General features: G+C 41.6%; 3 protein-coding genes across 6 annotated transcripts in view; 2 read left to right on the forward strand and 1 right to left on the reverse strand.

The window, feature by feature from the left end:
- Window positions 1–1,183, reverse strand: part of suco (SUN domain containing ossification factor) — a 43,878-nt gene extending 42,695 nt beyond the window's left edge. For all 4 annotated transcript variants that reach the window (XM_061078828.1, XM_061078827.1, XM_061078826.1 and 1 more), the window contains exon 1: window positions 940–1,183. In XM_061078828.1, coding sequence (XP_060934811.1) covers window positions 940–992 — 53 coding nt within the window. In that variant the 5' untranslated portion in view covers window positions 993–1,183. The remainder of the gene's footprint in view (window positions 1–939) is intronic.
- Window positions 1,184–2,069: 886 nt separating this feature from the next.
- Window positions 2,070–7,993, forward strand: tmed5 (transmembrane p24 trafficking protein 5). Its single transcript, XM_061077495.1, has 4 exons — window positions 2,070–2,384; window positions 2,996–3,093; window positions 3,902–4,082; window positions 5,840–7,993. Exons 1-4 carry the CDS (start codon window positions 2,196–2,198, stop codon window positions 6,056–6,058), a joined length of 687 nt encoding a protein of 228 aa, XP_060933478.1. The 5' UTR covers window positions 2,070–2,195; the 3' UTR covers window positions 6,059–7,993.
- Window positions 7,994–8,898: 905 nt separating this feature from the next.
- pigc (phosphatidylinositol glycan anchor biosynthesis, class C) lies at window positions 8,899–12,029 on the forward strand. Its single transcript, XM_061077949.1, has 3 exons — window positions 8,899–8,948; window positions 10,527–10,758; window positions 10,868–12,029. The coding sequence occupies exons 2-3, from the start codon at window positions 10,531–10,533 to the stop codon at window positions 11,522–11,524; spliced, it is 885 nt and encodes a 294-aa protein (XP_060933932.1). The 5' UTR covers window positions 8,899–8,948; window positions 10,527–10,530; the 3' UTR covers window positions 11,525–12,029.
- The last annotated feature ends 5,758 nt before the right edge of the window (window positions 12,030–17,787 follow it).

Here is a 17,787-nt window from a genome sequence, read left to right on the forward strand (position 1 = left end):
GCTCCGTGCTTGTGAGATTAAACAATTTCATTAGATAGGTTCATCTACCTGACGTCACCCCTCATAAAATCTGAAGTAAATCAATTATGTTATACCTCTTTGCTTTGCCTGGTTGCACAATGCAGATGTAATGTTGGTATGTACTGAACCCTTAATTATATTGCTATTATTTGAATAAGATTGAAACAATTATATTGTTGTATTGCCCGGCCCTTGTTGACTTAAGGTTAATCTATTTGTCCTTCACCAACTATTGACAAAGTTATTTATTAATAAGGTAAACAATGACAACCTGTTAACGTATTATTTGCTTAATACAGAAAAAATGTCTTTCTTTCCAAAGCTTGTTGGATAAATATATTCATTCTGGGTTTATATTTGTAGCCCAAAATGAGAAAACCATTTCAAGTTGAAATTAACTAGTTGATGGTATAGCTGTGGCACAAACTCTTTAGGTGGACAATTCATTTAATTGAAAAATAATACATGTCGCAATAATTGTTAGGCGAAGCATCAAGTGAAAGGTAGAGGAAATATAATTCTAGAGAAAGTAGCCTGTCACTATTAACATACAGAAAAACTGCCTGCTCAGCTTAATTTCAACGGTTTGGATCAGTTAGCTGTGTTGATATTCAACAACAACATATAACCGATACACTAACATAGTTTGTCAGCCAGTTACGACACCAGACAAACATATCCAGGCTGTTTTCTCCAGTTGGAGGTCAACTCCTCATCCCACAGTGTGGCTGCCCATGTTAGCTGAGCAGCTGCGGGGGATGGTTCCACTGGTGACCGGCGGAGATTTAACAATAGAGACCACCACAGGGAGAAAAGCGACGTGACAGACGGTGCAGGTCACCACTGGACGTGTGTCTCCTGGCTGGCGTGTGTGTGGCTACATGTCGTGGGTGAGGTGGGTGGAGGAGCTAGGCTTACCAGCACAGGAGAGCTACAACGAGGCACACCAACAAACCACGCAGCCTCTTCATTATCTTCCCGCGGGGACCAACATCCTCGCTCTCCGGGCTCTTGTCTGATCCCTCACGGCTTCACAGAAACACCCCGAAGCACAACCAGCTAACCTGCTAATCACAAGTTAGCAGGGCAACGTTTCCTGTGGCTAAGCCCCGCACTGTAGAGCTCTACTGGTTTTCATTGTGCGGCGCTTGTCCGCCTCTTCTTGTGCTGTAGCAGCTAATGCTGTTGACGGGCAGCTGCTCTCTAGGTAGGGTCAACCCCCGCCCCGCGTCGGGCCAATCAGGAAGCAGTTGAGGATTTGGTCGGCTCAATCGCGTGAGAGGTTGCAGCGCCGTGTCTGGATGAGAGCCCGCCCCCTCCTCCGCTGCACTGAAGATGTGGAGCAGAACGCGTCACCTTTCTGATATAAAAGCAACAACGCAATAAACACACAGATGTGATCACAACCCACTGATCCGTCATGTTTCACTCAAACTGGGCTGTGTGGATGCATGTGGTTTGTAAATGCATATGCAGTTGTGTTGATGTGTGCATCACTTCATTAAGTGTGTGTGGGGGGTGTGAGGGCTGTGAGGAATCTGAACATTGTGTACTATTTCCTCAACATCCCAAAACACCTTCAAATCAAATGCAAGCAATGTAGGATTCAAACAACAATGGAAGAACATTTACAATACAATCATTGATTGTAAAGTTCAAGTCTAAATACAGATAAATTGTATTACATTGTATTATCTACCCCCTATTCTTTTTTTAAACCTTGTTTCATTTAATTTTCCTTTCTCCTTATTTAAATTCGATAAACTACTTGCATTTGTCAATTGCAGTGATGGAATAAAACAATTGTTATAGCACATCTATGTTTACACCAAATTGAGCAAAAGAACCACGTATCCCAGAATGCAATTCAATAAGGACTCTAAAAATGTGCCTGTACCAATTATTGAATATATCTTATATGTGATGGTAAAATAAATAACGTGAATTATTACAACTCAAACTAGATCAGTGCATTGATCCTGTGTTGTTTGAGGTGATGAATTAAGTGTAAGGGATTTGAATAGGCGGGGTCCTGAAGTATGGGCAGTCAGAAGTAGTGATTAAGAACATTTCAACTCCAGTGAAGTTTGTGTAGACGTCGTTAGCTGCTCTTCCTCTCAGCCACACAGTGGCGGGGACAAACTAACACCGAGCCGGCTCTCTTGGATCTCACCATGGAGGCACACCGGGCGTTCCTGTGTGTCCTGCCCGTGTTTGTGGCTCTGCTCTCGGACAGGTTCGTGGCGCTGGCTGCCTTCTCCCAGTCCCTGGACAGCGACTTCACGTTTACCCTGCCTCCCGGTCGGAAGGAGTGTTTCTATCAGACCATGAGGAAAGATGCCTCCCTGGAGATCGAATATCAGGTCCTAATTACTTATCTACCTCAGCAGACTGTTGACATTAGCCGAGTAAACAGAACAACTTTCCCTCAGTGGCAGCAGTCAACTGTTAAGTCAACATTGACATTAAATTATTCTTGTTAAACCTGTTGTTTAGCCTCTGTTTTTGACGTTTGTTGTGTTTCTCAGTCACATACATGCATGCATGGTTCGTTTCAAGGTTGGCTTGGATGAAAACCACATTTTAAATCCAATCCTGTGTTGTGCAAGTGTACAGGCATGTTCAGTTGTTCACACCTCAATTTCTATATTGTTAGGAACCTGTTAAGCTGGTCAGCTCAGAGCACTGAATATAGCTGTGACTGTGTGTACATGTTAAGTGATGTAAGTGCCTGTGTGACACATTCCCAGAAATGTCATGTATCTGTGGTAGAGTCTGCTGTGAAGGAAAATGTATCCAAGTCTAGAGGAGAATGGGGGAGACCTTGAGAGAACAACAAACTAGCATTCCTCAAAGTGTGATGTCTGAAGTGAATATTACAGACACTGCTACTGTTGTTTTAATATCTCTCAATTTTCTTCTTTTTTCTCTACCATTTACCTTGTGTGTGTGTCTGTGTGTCCACCTTCTACAGGTATTAGATGGCGCAGGTCTCGATGTTGATTTTGATATCTCGTCTCCCTCTGGCCAAGTGCTGTATAGTGACTACCGCAAATCGGATGGAGTACACACGTAAGTACACACTTCTCTCGAAAGGTACTGGAGTGTCATGGCCAATTCATTTTGTATAGAGTTTCATAAGAGTTCGCCCCCACAATAAATTAATACAAATTAGTTGTGGATCAAATTCCAGGGGAGATCCAAAACCTGTTTTTACTTTTTTTAACATGGCAAGATTTCCGAGGGCATGATGCATGGAGGTAGAATAAATAAGTCAATCTTCCTCTCGATTTAGTTTGGATGCATTTCTCTTTAAATTGGACGACTAAATGTTTCCATTGACTTCTGAATTAATTCTGCTGTTACCATCATGTGTTACATTATCAATAAAGATGAGAGAACCCATTCCAGCAGCAGACCAGACTCAACCGTGCTTGAGTTCTATCACTTTACTTTGATCAGTTTCAAAATGGCCTTCTTTTCTCTCATAGACAGCTCTTTGGTCTCCAAATTGGTTTATACTTTGTGACAAGAAATGCAGTCCTCACATGTGAAGCCCAAGGCAATACATTCAGTGTTTTTACATGTTTAAACAATAAAGTGGAAAGTTGCTATGTTCTATGTTTTTCAACACATCTAGATGTAAAATACCAGGGAATAACAGCTGAAATTCTGAACTCTTGTCTCACACAATCTTTTGATTTTGACAAAAGATAAATACAAATGAATAGGACTTGACATCCCAATAGTTTTCTATGGGATTGTAGTTCAGATTCAAGTCTCATGCATTTTAACACATGCTATATGTACATAGATCATCTGACAAACATTAATGGAAGAGATCAATATGTAAGCTCTAACTTCCTATGCTTTCCTGCAGTGTTGAAACCGAGGATGGAGACTACATGTTCTGCTTTGACAACACATTCAGCTCCGTCTCTGAGAAGATCATCTTCTTTGAGTTGATCCTGGACAATATGGATGCAGACAAAGATCCAGATGATTGGAAAGAGTATGTCCAGGGAACAGACACGCTGGACATGAGGCTGGAGGACATTATGGTGAGGCTGCAGACACTCTGACATAGAGATGATGACAGGCATCGCTTTTCCAGGGTTAGGTCTTAACAAGTTTGCTTGTGTGCTAACTTTTTAGCCTGAAGTAGAAATATGGGATTTCTTCATGAATATTTTAGACCAAGCCCCTCTCTTGTCTGCCGTTGAGACATTTGTCACGGTTCCGTCTATGCTGACACAGGGCGTGCAAAGTGACCAGGCAAGCAGGCTGGCCACAAAAAAGCTTGCAATACACCACATACAGCCAAAGGCACAGAGAGTGAGTTACTACAATAGACAATGTCCTGAACTCTCACCTATTGGGCAGCCAAATGTTTCAGCTTGCGTTCCCTCTCCCTCATACTAATTTGTTTCAGAAGTCAGATCAGGCCAACAGGAAGTGTAACTTCCAGCTGTGGAGGAAGTTGTTTCGTCATGGTAGAACAAACAGACCTGAGGGAGCTGCTTTGTTTATAACCTCAAAACTGATTCAACGCTCTTAATTTCCATCCATCCATCCATTTTCTTTACTGCTTAGCCTGAGTGGTTGGGAGGTGGCAGGATCCAATCCCAGCGGAGATTGGGCAAGATGTGGTGGACACCCTAGACAGTTTGTGACCATATCGAAGGGCTGTCCTCAGTGTTGGGCAAGTTACTGAAAATAAGTAATTAGTTACAGTTACTAGTTCCTTCTTTTAAAAGTAATTGAATTGCTTCACCAGTAACTGTATATCCAAAGTAATTAGTTACTAGGGAAAGTAACTTTTAATTTACTTTATGTCTGCTTTTTAAATGTAATTAATATGAACAGTACTGAACAGTTTTTAGACCTATTTATTGTAATCAACAGGGCAACAGGCCTTCAAATCAAGCAGTAGTACAAAAGTCCCTTTTAATACTTAACTTAATACAAAATAACTGTCTCCCAATGAAATAAAAGTGATTGGCCTACAGTATTAACACTAATTAAATTAGAAATTTGTTGTCTTATTAAGCATAGCGACACTCCTTGCGTAAATGCCTGTAGCTCTCACGAAGCGGACAGATTTAATACACCAAATCTCTTGCTTCCGGTCCGAGCCTGAGACATAAACACCTGCCCTACAGCTGCTTCTTCATGACCAGTGGTCCCCAACCACCATCGCATATGCCTTAAAAGTATGTTTGAGAAAACAACTCTGCCGGAGATTTGGTGTGTCTATTTAATCTGTCCGCTCCGTGAGAGCTACAGGCATTTACGCAAGGTGAGTCGCTATGCTTAAAAAGACAACAAATTTCTAATTTAATTAGTGTTAATACTGTGTACAGTGTTTTATTTTGAAAAGTTACCGGATCCACTCCATTATGACTCATGCTTTACGCATGCTTAACACAATTCGTTAATTTCGTTAAATAAAAAATAAATCTACCGATGTCACCAGAGGCCGTACCAGAGGGACTCCGTAGTGAGGCTCCGTAGCCATTTTTCACAAAAGAGAGTAACGCGAGTAACAAACTCATTTAAATGTAAGTAATTGTAACTGCATTACTTGATTTCAAAAAATGATTTGTTACATGCTCCTTACAGCTAAAAGTAGTGGAATTACAGTAACGCATTACTCCCAACACAGGATGTCCTACAACCATCCCTCTCTTATTTTGTACCAATTAAACCTTTTTATTAGCCTACTTTCAGGTACATAAAACGAATTTGAGCTTTCTTTTTGTATCTGTCTGTTTTTTTTTATACTTCCACTCAGTCTAACCTGTCTCTTTTTCTTCAGGAGACCATCAACAGTGTCAAGGCTCGACTTGGCAAAAGTGTACAGATCCAGACGGTGCTGCGGGCATTCGAGGCTCGTGACAGAAACATCCAGGAGAGCAACTATGACAGGGTGAACATTTGGTCAGTGATAAGTCTCTTTGTCATGATGATGGTGTCGTCGGTTCAGGTCTACCTGGTTCGCTCGCTCTTTGAAGACAAAAGGAAAGTTCGTACATAGCCCCACTCCCAACGGAGGGACAGACAGAGAGAGAGAGAAACTAACGCCCACAGATATCTTCATATTTTTTTTTGCAGCTGATCTCCCAGGCTTGTGACTCCTAACACAAGATATTTTCAATACACAAACATGACCATGCATACACACAGACATACTGATATTCTTAATAAGAAAATGTGACAGTTTGCGGGACAGCAGGAGCCCCTGTTTTTGAGCAGAAACTAGTAACCTCAGTCTCTTTACTAGAGGAATCTCCTTGTCTCTCTCTTTTTATTGTTGTTGTTTGTTGTTGATCTATAGTTCATCCTTGCTCTGCTAAGTCTTCAAAGGAAGCGACATCCCTGGCATGATCATGATGAGTCTATTTTTCTAAAGAGCTAATGGCAAAAATGTCTTCTTTTTTTTCTTCTTCTGAGGTTTTTATTTGGGTGTTGAGTTAAATTATATGAAGAGGGGCCTGGTGTCTGGAGTACTAGATTTTTTTTCCTGACAAACAGGTGGGAAGTTCCACCAGTGTGCCCCAATGTCTTCCCATACATTAGCTTCTTCTTAAAATGTACCCATATGTCACTGAGATGCCTTAGAGGTTTGTATATAGCTGCCTGTTGTCAGTCTGTGAGGCCTTTGGATATATTCCCATTGTTACAAACATTTGCGTTGTTAACAGAAGATAAGTCACTCTTTCATCTTTTATGCCAAAACTGAAACGCCAGGTTTTCAGGTGGGGACACTTTGCTATTGCTGCTCTCTAGCACCCAAGGGACAAGGGAGTAAGAGGAACACAACTGAGCCAAAATCTCTGCCCTACCCTGGGACTTCTCTCCTCTGCTGTGACTTGTAGCCTAGTGGCCTAAATGGCTGCCAACTCCACGACCCTCTGCTGTGACATGGCAGGTATCCGATTACAGCCACCTACTGTGTGAAGACGTTCGGCCTGACCTGTCTCTCTGGTGACAGAAGTCTATTTCTATCTTAGCGACACCTGCAAGGTCATTACCACTGCTACATGGATGCACTGTTCAGTTTGATGTACACAAACATGTCACTGCTTTGGCCACACTCGTGCTCTTTTTAAATGCTTGTGTCTTTATTCTGATACTCCCATTTTATTAGCCAATTTAGCAATTTAACATTATGAGTCCTGGAGTATTATTGAATTATCGGGGCCCCCTGGAAATGGGTCTTGCCCTGATGTTTCGGTGGAGGAGCACTTTGAGGCGTTTTTCTCTCATTGGTCGTTTGTATACTAGTCGGATACTCTGGTAACTTGTGATTGTGTTTGCCAAGAGTATTTCTGTCATTGGTATTTACTGATCTTCACAGTTGAAACCTGGTTGGAAGCTCCATGCTGCCATCATTTCTATTTTCCCCGGCTCTGCTGTTGGGCAGAGATCATACAGTGAGTCATTGTTTAACAGCCATATGGTGAAAGTGCTTTAAAAATATACTTATTTTTGTTTTCAAAACGTTTTTCCATACAGTTTGGGTATATCAAACAGAGTATTTAGCATACTTGCAAAAACACAGGATGTGTGGTTGTAAGAAATGTTCATCCTCTGTTCGCTGCTTATTACCATCCTTTATTCCTGTGCCAGCTAATCTTAACCATGGTTTCTAGTGCTTCATTTAACTAGTGTATTTTGAGATTAAGTGATGGAGATTATAGTAGAAACCAGTTTCTGTTACATTCTTAAGTCCTTCAGAGTTCTACAAAAATAAAATATACAATATTTTTAAAAGCATTTCTATGTTACTGAGAAGGAGTTTGTTTAATTGTCTTATGCAACAGCCACACTGTTTTTGAAAAAAATATTTTTACTACCCTGGTGGAACAGTGGGGAGAAGTGAATGTGATCTACTGTGGTATTTATTCCACTAATGCTCTGTAGTTTTAAATGTGTGTGTAAATTAATAAAACAATCATAATTTTTCTGACCCCTTTGTCCTTTGTCCTGTTTGTGTTTATTTGTACTGTATGTTGAGACATAATATAAAACTTCATAGATAATAATAATAAAATACATATGTCTATTAAATAACATCTAGTATAGATGTCAGTTCATTAAATACTTATACTACTCCATCTAGATTCATGAATTATTTCCCAGGAAATTGATGAAAAGTTCCATATCTCGCAATGGTCAAAAGAGAAGATGGATATGTGGGATCCTTAGAGCATGCAGCGGCTCAAATGAAATAGCAGTTACTAAATCATGCAGCTACTGTGCCATCTGGGCTCATTCTGTGGCACAGGGATTTGATATTTAGGCACCCCTGTTATACAGAACCAGAGAGCCCAGCTAAGCACAGTGGACTCTGCCCAAACAGAACCATCGATCTTTGGCAAAGTTATAATAGCATCACACTTTTACTCATTAAACCCACTAGCCTATCAAATGCAGATTTGATGATCCAGTCCTTCTGAAAACACTGTCGTCATGAAGAAATGATCATCTCTGCAACTACAGACTACGATAGTCTACATGTAACAGAGACCGGGAGACCAGCAGCTGTGGTCCACACACTGACACACTGCTGTTTGACAGAATTTAGATAAGGTTATTGATGAGTCCCACAGTCGCCATGAAAAACATCTGTAAAAACTGACACAAACAGTGAGAACATTTTCAGTTTGAAATGTCGTCACAGGTGATTTTGGCTTGTCTCTGTCAGCGTTGTTTAACACACATACACACACACATAAACACTCACACACACTCACACACATATTGAAAATAAAATAAGTAGGAAATCAATATTGTTCTGACGAGCTGGCAGGCTGCTTTTACAAGGCTCCCAATAACAGGGGGCGCTGTGAGCTCAGTTCATGCGTTTCACTTCCGGGATAATGACTTGATGAGGAAGTACATTCACAACAACCACATCCCAGGTAGGTGGGAAACCTTTTTCCATTTATTTATGGAGACAGACCTGATCTCCAGTGTTTATTTACACACTTTTACATGTGGTGTGGGTAGTTTTACTATCGCGTTAAAACCGGAAGTAGCTATAGTTTCGCTTAAAAAGGCGCATACGTCAAAATGCAGTAAACTCAGTTCAGACTAATATCAGCTCAAATCGTGTCAGCGGAAGCTCGTAGAGGCTCCTCCGATGTCAACAGAACTGCCAGGAATATGTCAAGGCAGCTGCCCTTGTTGCCACACTGTTTCAAGTTAGCTGCCTTTGATTCCACACTGTTTGGTGCCTTTGCTGCCACACTGTTTGGTGCCTTTGCTGCCACACTGTTTGGCACCTGCCTTTGTTGTCACTGCTGCAACACTTTCTGAGAGCAACTAAAGCTGTTTGTGATTAATTCCATGAGATATGGTTAATGAAAGTTTATTAGAGAGATTGTTAGCTCTCGGGGGGTTGGAGTCAATATGATTCAAGAAAAGCTCCACATCTATCAGATCCATATGAATGATCCTGGTGTCTGTAGATCGGTAAGAACTCAAAGACTGTTTCCAGTATCAGTTACAGTGTGACTGATACTGTGTCTGATTTAACTGTGACAAACCAAAGAAGAATTTTTTTTGTATCCTAGCCTTCAATTCTACATAAATGGTATTGGTTTTGTATTTATATAGCGCTTTTCTAGTCTTGATGACCACTCAAAGCGCTTTACAGTACAGTTTTACATTCACCCATTCACATAAGACGATGAATAAATGCATTCAGTTTTTTGTGTTACAAGAGAGCAAGGAGAGACTCTCATTTTACTTTCCAATGGCATATAAACCTTTAACAGTTTAATTTACTATCATAAGTTGACTTTGTTTTCCTTAGGAAGAGATCTCATAGGCATTCTCCAAGGACCCTCAGTTCAAAACACTAACATTCATAAGCCAACACAACACTGCACACAAGACTGCACACACTCATTATATGGGATTACCAGATATGTTTACACTGTGGTAAATTAGTGCCGATGTTGACAAGACACTTTCTGTTAGTTATGAATGATGAGTGTTAAATCATTCAGAATGCTTTATTGTGAAAACCTACTGCCACACTGTGTGGTCTCACTCTGGGGGGATTTGCCACGTGACAGCATTAAATTGTATGGTACAAATGGACAAGTAAAAAACTAAGAAAAATAACAATGGAATAAAAAAGTTAATATTAAGATGTGAAAATAGAAAAAAAATAGCAATACGATTGAATCAGAATATACCCAGTAAGGTATATAGATTTCTCAAAGACAGAAAAAGAGTATTGCACAGTTTAATGAAGTTACTTCTGTGTGGGTGTGTAGTGCAGGAACTAGCTAATGGCCCTCGTAAGTATATACTTGATATTTTAAACTAAGTCAAATGAATTAACTTGAACTAGTTCACACACAGTAAGTCTGGTGGTGTTGTTAGAGTCTCCTGGGGGTCTGGAGGTGTTCAGCCTTAAACTTCACCTTTTACACGTTAGCTCAAACATGCTTTCTCACAAATCTGTGTGTGTGTGTGTGTGTGGTCAGGGTGATGGGGCCAGACAGTGCCCCAGGTCCGGCTGTGCCCTGGAGGAAGGTGCTGTGGGTGTGCCAGCCGTTCCCTGATAACTATGTGGACCCGAGGTTCCTGGAGGAGCTGCGCAGGAACGAGGGAGTTCGTCACTACCATTACTGGGCCGTGGTGAAAGAAGCAGGCTATGTGGGACAGCAGCTGTCCTGTGTGGCCATTTTCATCACCCTCTGGCTCTACATGGAGAAGGTGAAGCTTTAGGAGATCTGTGCTCCTCATACAGCACACCATGCCTTAACTGGATGTGATGATGTACCTGAATATTATAATGAATTAACTTCTTTGTTTTTCTCCAAAGGGTCTGCTGTCCCCTGAGACGCTGCTGTTGACCAGTCTCTTCTGTGCCCTGCTGGGCTATGTTCTGCACCAAGCCTTGACATGTCCTGTGGAATCAGACTGCGGGCCCCGCACACATCTGGCCAACTTGCAGAGCGCCACTATTTTTCTTTCCTTCACCTTTGGCTTCTCTCCAGTTCTAAAAACACTAACAGAGTCTGTGAGCACGGACACAGTGTACGCCATGTCTGCTGTGATGATGCTGGCCCACCTAGCTTTCTTCCCTTACGCCCAGCCGTCACCCCCGGGCAGCCTCTCTTTAAACGCAGCTCTGTTTGCCTCTGTGTGTTTGGCCTCTAGGTTACCCGGGGCCTTGCACACCTTCGCCATGCTCAGCTGTGCCCTGCTGGTGTTTGCCCTGTGGCCCTGTCTGCTACACAGGCTGAGAGAGAACGCCCCTTGCCACTTTACTGGGGTGTGTGTGGGAATTTGTATCGGAGGGGTAGGAGGCATGGGCTCCCAGTGGCTTGGCGGGGCCGTGCTGTTGGCCCTGGCCCTCGGAAGTGTTACATTCCTCTGTCCCTTGATACTTGTCAGATTTCAGAGGGATAAGGACAAAATCAATGGACCCTGGGATGAGGCTGAGATTCATGAGGACCTCAGCCGCTTTCATAACTAAAAGACAGAGCAGTGCTCCTGAACCATACTGACATTTAGGGTGTAGGAATTTTATATGAGAAATATATTTAATTTACCATCAGTCCAAGAATTATGCTAGTACTATACATATAAACTGACTAAAACAGTAACTCTTTTATCAATAATCCACCTCTGTTTGGAGAAGTATGACAACACTTCTATTGTAGATTATGAAAATATTTTAACATTAAACCTGCTACTGTCTTCATGTTATTGTTGACCTCAGACTTTGTATGGATAATTATATTTAATTTAATTTGATTATTATTATAATTATTAACTGAATTACTAGACACATACTAATGCTATGTACCTATGTGACATGTTTTTAATAATCAGGGAGATTTTGGTTAATGGTTGTGTAAATGTCTTAAAATATCAGACAGATGTTTTGGGGACATGCGCAGTTTGTATTGTCTCCATGTGTTGTAGTTTTTTCTCCACATTATAAATAGCACTCTGTAATAAAACTACAAAAAGACCAATGTGTAACTGATAACTGAATCTTCAAACACCCCAATTAAACTATATCTCTCATTACGCTCAGATTGGCTGTTGAAAAGAATATGGATACATTTTGTGTCTGCCTGTAGTTTGCAAGATTATGTGGGGTTTCCAGTGTGATTCTTTACCAAACTACTTCACCTTATCTTCAATTATCTAGGTCGTAAGTAATTCTGGATATTCCTTCATATCTGTGGAACTTGACATGTCTTCAATTTCCTTCATTGTGGTCTTTAAAAAGGTCCTGAAAGGTCTTCCATTTATCTTGTTGAAACCGTCACATAGCCTGTGGTAATATAACCATAATGACATCATAAGGAAGGGACAGAGGAACTATGAAATTGTGCTTCTAAAAAACTAAAATAGCTTTTTTTAGCATTGTTGCCTGGGTGAACCTCACTGCTGCTGTGTAATTATAATGTAGTATTACAAACATAAGTCCCCCGTGATGAGCTTGTGTTAAACAAATGACTGCAGTCATGTGACATACAGTACAGCAGTAGGTGTGGTGGCTTTGTGAACTGATTGAAAAAACAGTGCCACTCCGTTACCAGTAAACCTTAAAACAGCAGAGAGTAGCTGAGCAGTTATTCAAATCTATTCACATACCTGGAGTACCTCGCTTAAACTGTATACCACTGAACCCCCTTTAGTTATGCACTCAGTGCGGAGGAAACAGATCGTATTTTTCTCTAGACATTTATAAAGGACTGCTTGTCTTCTGCCATACTGGCTTTAGATTCAACATAAGAGAAGAAAGTATGTGTCGCTAAGAACACACCAGAAGTAGTACTACTACTACAACCACTGTTTTAACACTAACTGTTTGACCAGCTTTCCTGCAGATGTTGTGAAACTGAGTTACCAGTGTGTTCACAGCAGAGAGCAGCAATACAAGTCAAACCCACAGCAGCTGTGTGTATTGGACACTAGGTGTCAGACCTGCACCTCTCCTCTTCATAGGAAATGAGGTTCTGCTGCTGGATTTTGCTGTTCCTCCTCCAGATGAATCTAGATTTAAAATCTAAATCCAGATGAGCTGTCTGTATCAGTGTCGACCTCCTCAGACAACCACACTTTCACAGCCAGGGACATTGAGACAGATGTAGTAGATGTAGGGCATTACGGAGTGTGTGAGTAATAAGCTTTGTATGACTCTGCGTCATTCACAACATTCAATTGGACTCAAAGATGAACTCATTCGATTTTGGTGGTCAAAGGTCAAAATGTCAAGGTCACATGCCCTTGTGTTGTTTTGAACTCAATATATCAGGAATGCCCGAAGGGAATTTCATCACATTTGGCACAAACATTCACTTGGACCCAAGGATGACATGAATATAATTTGGTGGCCAACGGTCAAAGTAAAAGGTCACTGTGACCACACAAAGCACTAGCAAAACACCTTGAGGGAATTCTCTCACATTAGGCACAATCATTCACTTGAGCTTAGATTTCATCTCAGTAGCATGAGGTCAAAGGTCAAGGTCACAGTGGCGTCACAGGGTATATTTATGCTTTTCTCAAACATGATATCTTAAGATCAACTTGAAGAATATCTTCGCACTTTGTACAAACTTTCACTTGAACTCAAAGATGAACTGATTCGATTTTGGTGCCTGGGAGTCAAAGGTCAAGGGCACAGTGACCTTCATGTTACCATGAATTGGACATATGAGGACTGCCGTAGGGTATTTCATTACATCTGGTACAGTTCACTTGGGGGGGATTTAAGAAATGTATATACAGAAACTGCACTGGTTGGCGGAGGCCAACAACCTCAGTGTAATAATTCTAGTTTTCCTACGCAGTTGGATATTTTGGATTGGAGCTATACACTCAGTGGTTAACTCTTGTCAGAATTGGGCCCCCCCCCCCCCCTCTCTAAGTCAATACGTCTTCATGTGTAAGCTCAGAAATGTACACAACATTTCCTCAGTGTGTAAAGACAGTGCCCTTGCTGTTCTTCATGTATATATAGGAGTAAAGGGTTTCCCTCATCCTGAATGTAACGAGTGTAGCTTCATTCATGTGCGTGTGCTGTTATGTAATAAGAGCTCGAGACATACAGGATTCTGTCTCCTGAAGCAAACCTGGCTGGACTGGGAGGTTTTGGTGAGAACCAGCTGTGAGTGTCACAGATAAAACAATGAAATTAAATATCTATGCAGATGAATCAGGCCAAATGACATTGTGAAGGTGATAGCAAATAGGAAACTATAATATCCCTGAGTAGAGTTCATACTCTCCCAGGACCCAACAGCCCCTGATTGAACAGTCCCAATTAAATTCAATAGATACAGATTTTTGGGGGGATTTTACACCAAATTGCACACACTCATAAATACCAGTCCCCTAAACATCACTAATTTATTCAATCAAAATCAGGTAGGGGTAACCTGTGAGGCCTGGACACATCATTGACTCACTGAATGGCCCCATGGCGTCCAGTAAAGCTGTGACACATTTTCTGTCACCTCTAACTGAAAACAAGTGTTTCAACTCAAATGAAGGATAAATATAAATGTTTATGTACAACATTACCCTTGATTCATGTCACGCCAACATTTAATTTGTGAAGTCTTTAATTACAGTAACAAGAACATGTAATAAAAAACGACAGAGTTATTAATACAGTTAAGTTAAATCATAGAAACAATCTCTGTTAAGTTTGTGAATAATTCATTAAATACCACTGTTGAAAAGAACAACAGCATCAGAGTGACCAATCATTTCAAATCAAAAAAGGCTTGAAAATAGGAAACTTTGATGTCACTCAGTAGAGCGCATACCTCCGCCCAACAGGCCCATTATAAAACCACATTTAAATTCACTACATTTGTATTAGGATCTGCACCAAATTGTACACACTAATGAATATCAGTTCACTAAACATGTTGATTTTTTAATGCTGGATCCCCCCTTCCCCGAACCAGATCTGCAACAATGTGATGTTTTCTTCCCATTCATAACTCAGTCTTCAACCAAGTTTCGTTGTTTTCGCATAATCCACAGACAGACACACAAACAATCAAACACAGACAAAAACATGAGGTTATCATTCCCTGGATTCTCAGAGCTGTATTCCTGCTTCTGTCTTTGCACCAGGTTTGGTCTTTACTGGTGCAGGTTTCGCTGTGGGGAATACAGTGTGGCTTGACATTGCATTAAAGAAATAGTTCACGGAAAAATTTGAATTCTCTAATTATCTACTCTGAAGTAACTGGTGATAAATTTGTCAATTGTATTGGATTTGGCTGCAACACTGTTTACCCCTCAAACCCCTGAAAACACACAAGACTAAAGAGATGTACAACCAGTGTGCAATGAGGAAAAAAACTGAACAGAAAGTTTTAACACAGATTCACAGCTGATACCGTTTCACAAATTTCAATGTATTTTATATATTTAATTTCATCACGTGCTTTAGGTTTACCTTGATTATTACTTGATATTCTGATTGTAACACATGTCGTGGTCTGTATTTGTTTTCAACAAACGTTAAAGTTATAAAGGGATAAATATGAAGACAAGAAAAGTACGATCATGCACCCTATGATGTATACAGTATGGGAGCGGGGTAACAGAAAAGAAGCATAAGGTTGGATGAAGATAGTCAGGGAAGGAAAGAAGGAGTTTGTGCGGGAAAGAACCTAAAGAACCGTTGGAGAGCACAGAGGAAATGAGGCGGAGAGAAAAAGGAGAGACAGGCCAAAAGCAGGGGAGGAACCAGTGAAAGGGGAGAAGTGAAGAAATGAACAAGAAAAAGAAGTCGGGGGGAGAAAAGGAAAAATAACAGTTATTGCATGAAGGAAACTGAGGGAGGCAATAAAACAAAATGCATACTAGGAGAAGGAGGGAGTAGGGGGGGGGGTGAAGGACAGAGAGGCAGACGAAAACTTGACAGAGCACTCGGCCTGTTGTCTCTGGCTCCAGCAGAAAGCTGCAGAGAGAGAACTCCTGTCTACTGAGGCTGATGGGAACGAGAATATGAGAAACACATTTTCCAGCAGACCCCCACCCAGCTCAAATAACAATTCCCTCTGCTTCCATGGTGTAAAACCTTTGATTGTGTGTGTATGCGAGTGTGTGAGTGCATAAATGCCAGTGTGTGTGGGTGCTGCTGGAGGTCATCTCAACGTAAGGGGTCAGATTTCAGGGCATAAATGTGTGGTTCCAGTGGGAGCGGGCACTGGAGGAACAGGTGGAGCCGAGTGGAGACGATAACCATAAGTGACAGCCATGGGAAGCACGCTTCAGTTCCCTGCATGCATCTGTGCATCACTGGGATCTCTGCACCTGGAGGGCAGTATCCAGGAGGAGAGCTGCAGGTAGAGGTGGAGATCTCTTCAGTGGTGGAGAGCGCCTCCCTCAGGCCAGCGGGTGCTTTGCAGAGCACTTCTTCCCAGTGCTGCTGCTGCTGCTCTGGTGACTCATGCATCAGTACTGAGCTTTCCCCCAGAGCACAGAGCTGGTCCAGGAGCTAATGAACTCTTTCACCTACAGAGAGAGAGGGTTCATAAACAGCTGTGACAAGTCAAAACGTTGGGCTTTTGTAAAGTGATATTTTACTCTGAATTGGGATTATGACAGCAAATTCTTAAAGGGGTGTTAAAATCCTATTTTTGTACCCTTGGGTTTCTTTTTTTTTCAGTGGAAAATCCTCAAATGAAGAATAATGGTACGGTGGAATATAGATTCTTATGGTGAAGATTAATGCTAAACAGTGATACAAATGGAGGAACAGCGGGTTTGCAGACAGTTCAAAGAAAGTGAGAATGATTTAACAGTTCAGATTGTGGTGAAGAGTTTACGCTGTGGGTCATGAGATGCATAATGGTCTTCGGCTGATGACCTGATGCTGCAACTGGGGCAAATGATAAAGGGACTTTATTTCCAAAGTGCTTTTCTAGTCTTATCCAACACTCAAAGTGCTTTAAGCCACAAACTCATACATACATACATTATTCTGTGCATTTTCTATCTCACACCATTCACACACTGCCGTCAGAGTTCAGTATCTTGCAGAGTAGAGGTGCCAGGGATCAAACCAACAACCTTCTGGTTGTTGGTTTGATCTCCCGCCCTTCCCGCCTGGACAACCGAAAAATTGGAGTTGAGGCAAATGCATCATAGACTGCTGAGATTGTCCATTTGATTTTTCATTTTAACCTGGGATGTAATGTAGTGAGAGGTAACAATGCTGGTCATTTCATGCTAATCCAGATGTGTGAAGTGACGTGTATTATAAGTCGTCATCTGTTCTGTACTATTGTTGAAGTGCAGAGCCACTTTGATAGGAACACAGAGAGCAGAATAGAGGGAATACAAAAGAGGGAGGTAAGGAGGAGTGGGTAGAAGAAAGAAAAGGAGGAGTGGGTGACGGGGAGCTGCTGATTAGAAACAGACTAGAACACACACATACACACGTACACACACACACACACATATTGTAGTGACATCATGGGCCAAGAATGCTGCGCTGAAGAGCCAACGAAAGAGCAAGATGGAAGGGGTGGGGGACTTGCTTTTTCACTTTGGCAAGGGGGAAAAGAAAGGGGGAACATGGAGAGAGAAGGGGGGGGGGTTGAAGGGTTGTGGCCAGACTTTAAGGTTAAAATCCCTCAAAAAGGTGCAATGACACAACGGTAAGGTGCAGACAGGTGCCGCTCCAAACAGCTGGGGTCAGGGTTGGATTTAATGAGGTTTAATCCGGGGTCAGCGGACTGGTGGTGACTC

The sequence above is a fragment of the Limanda limanda genome, chromosome 9 (genome assembly GCF_963576545.1).
Source record: "Limanda limanda chromosome 9, fLimLim1.1, whole genome shotgun sequence".
Classification (NCBI taxonomy): Eukaryota; Metazoa; Chordata; class Actinopteri; order Pleuronectiformes; family Pleuronectidae; genus Limanda; species Limanda limanda.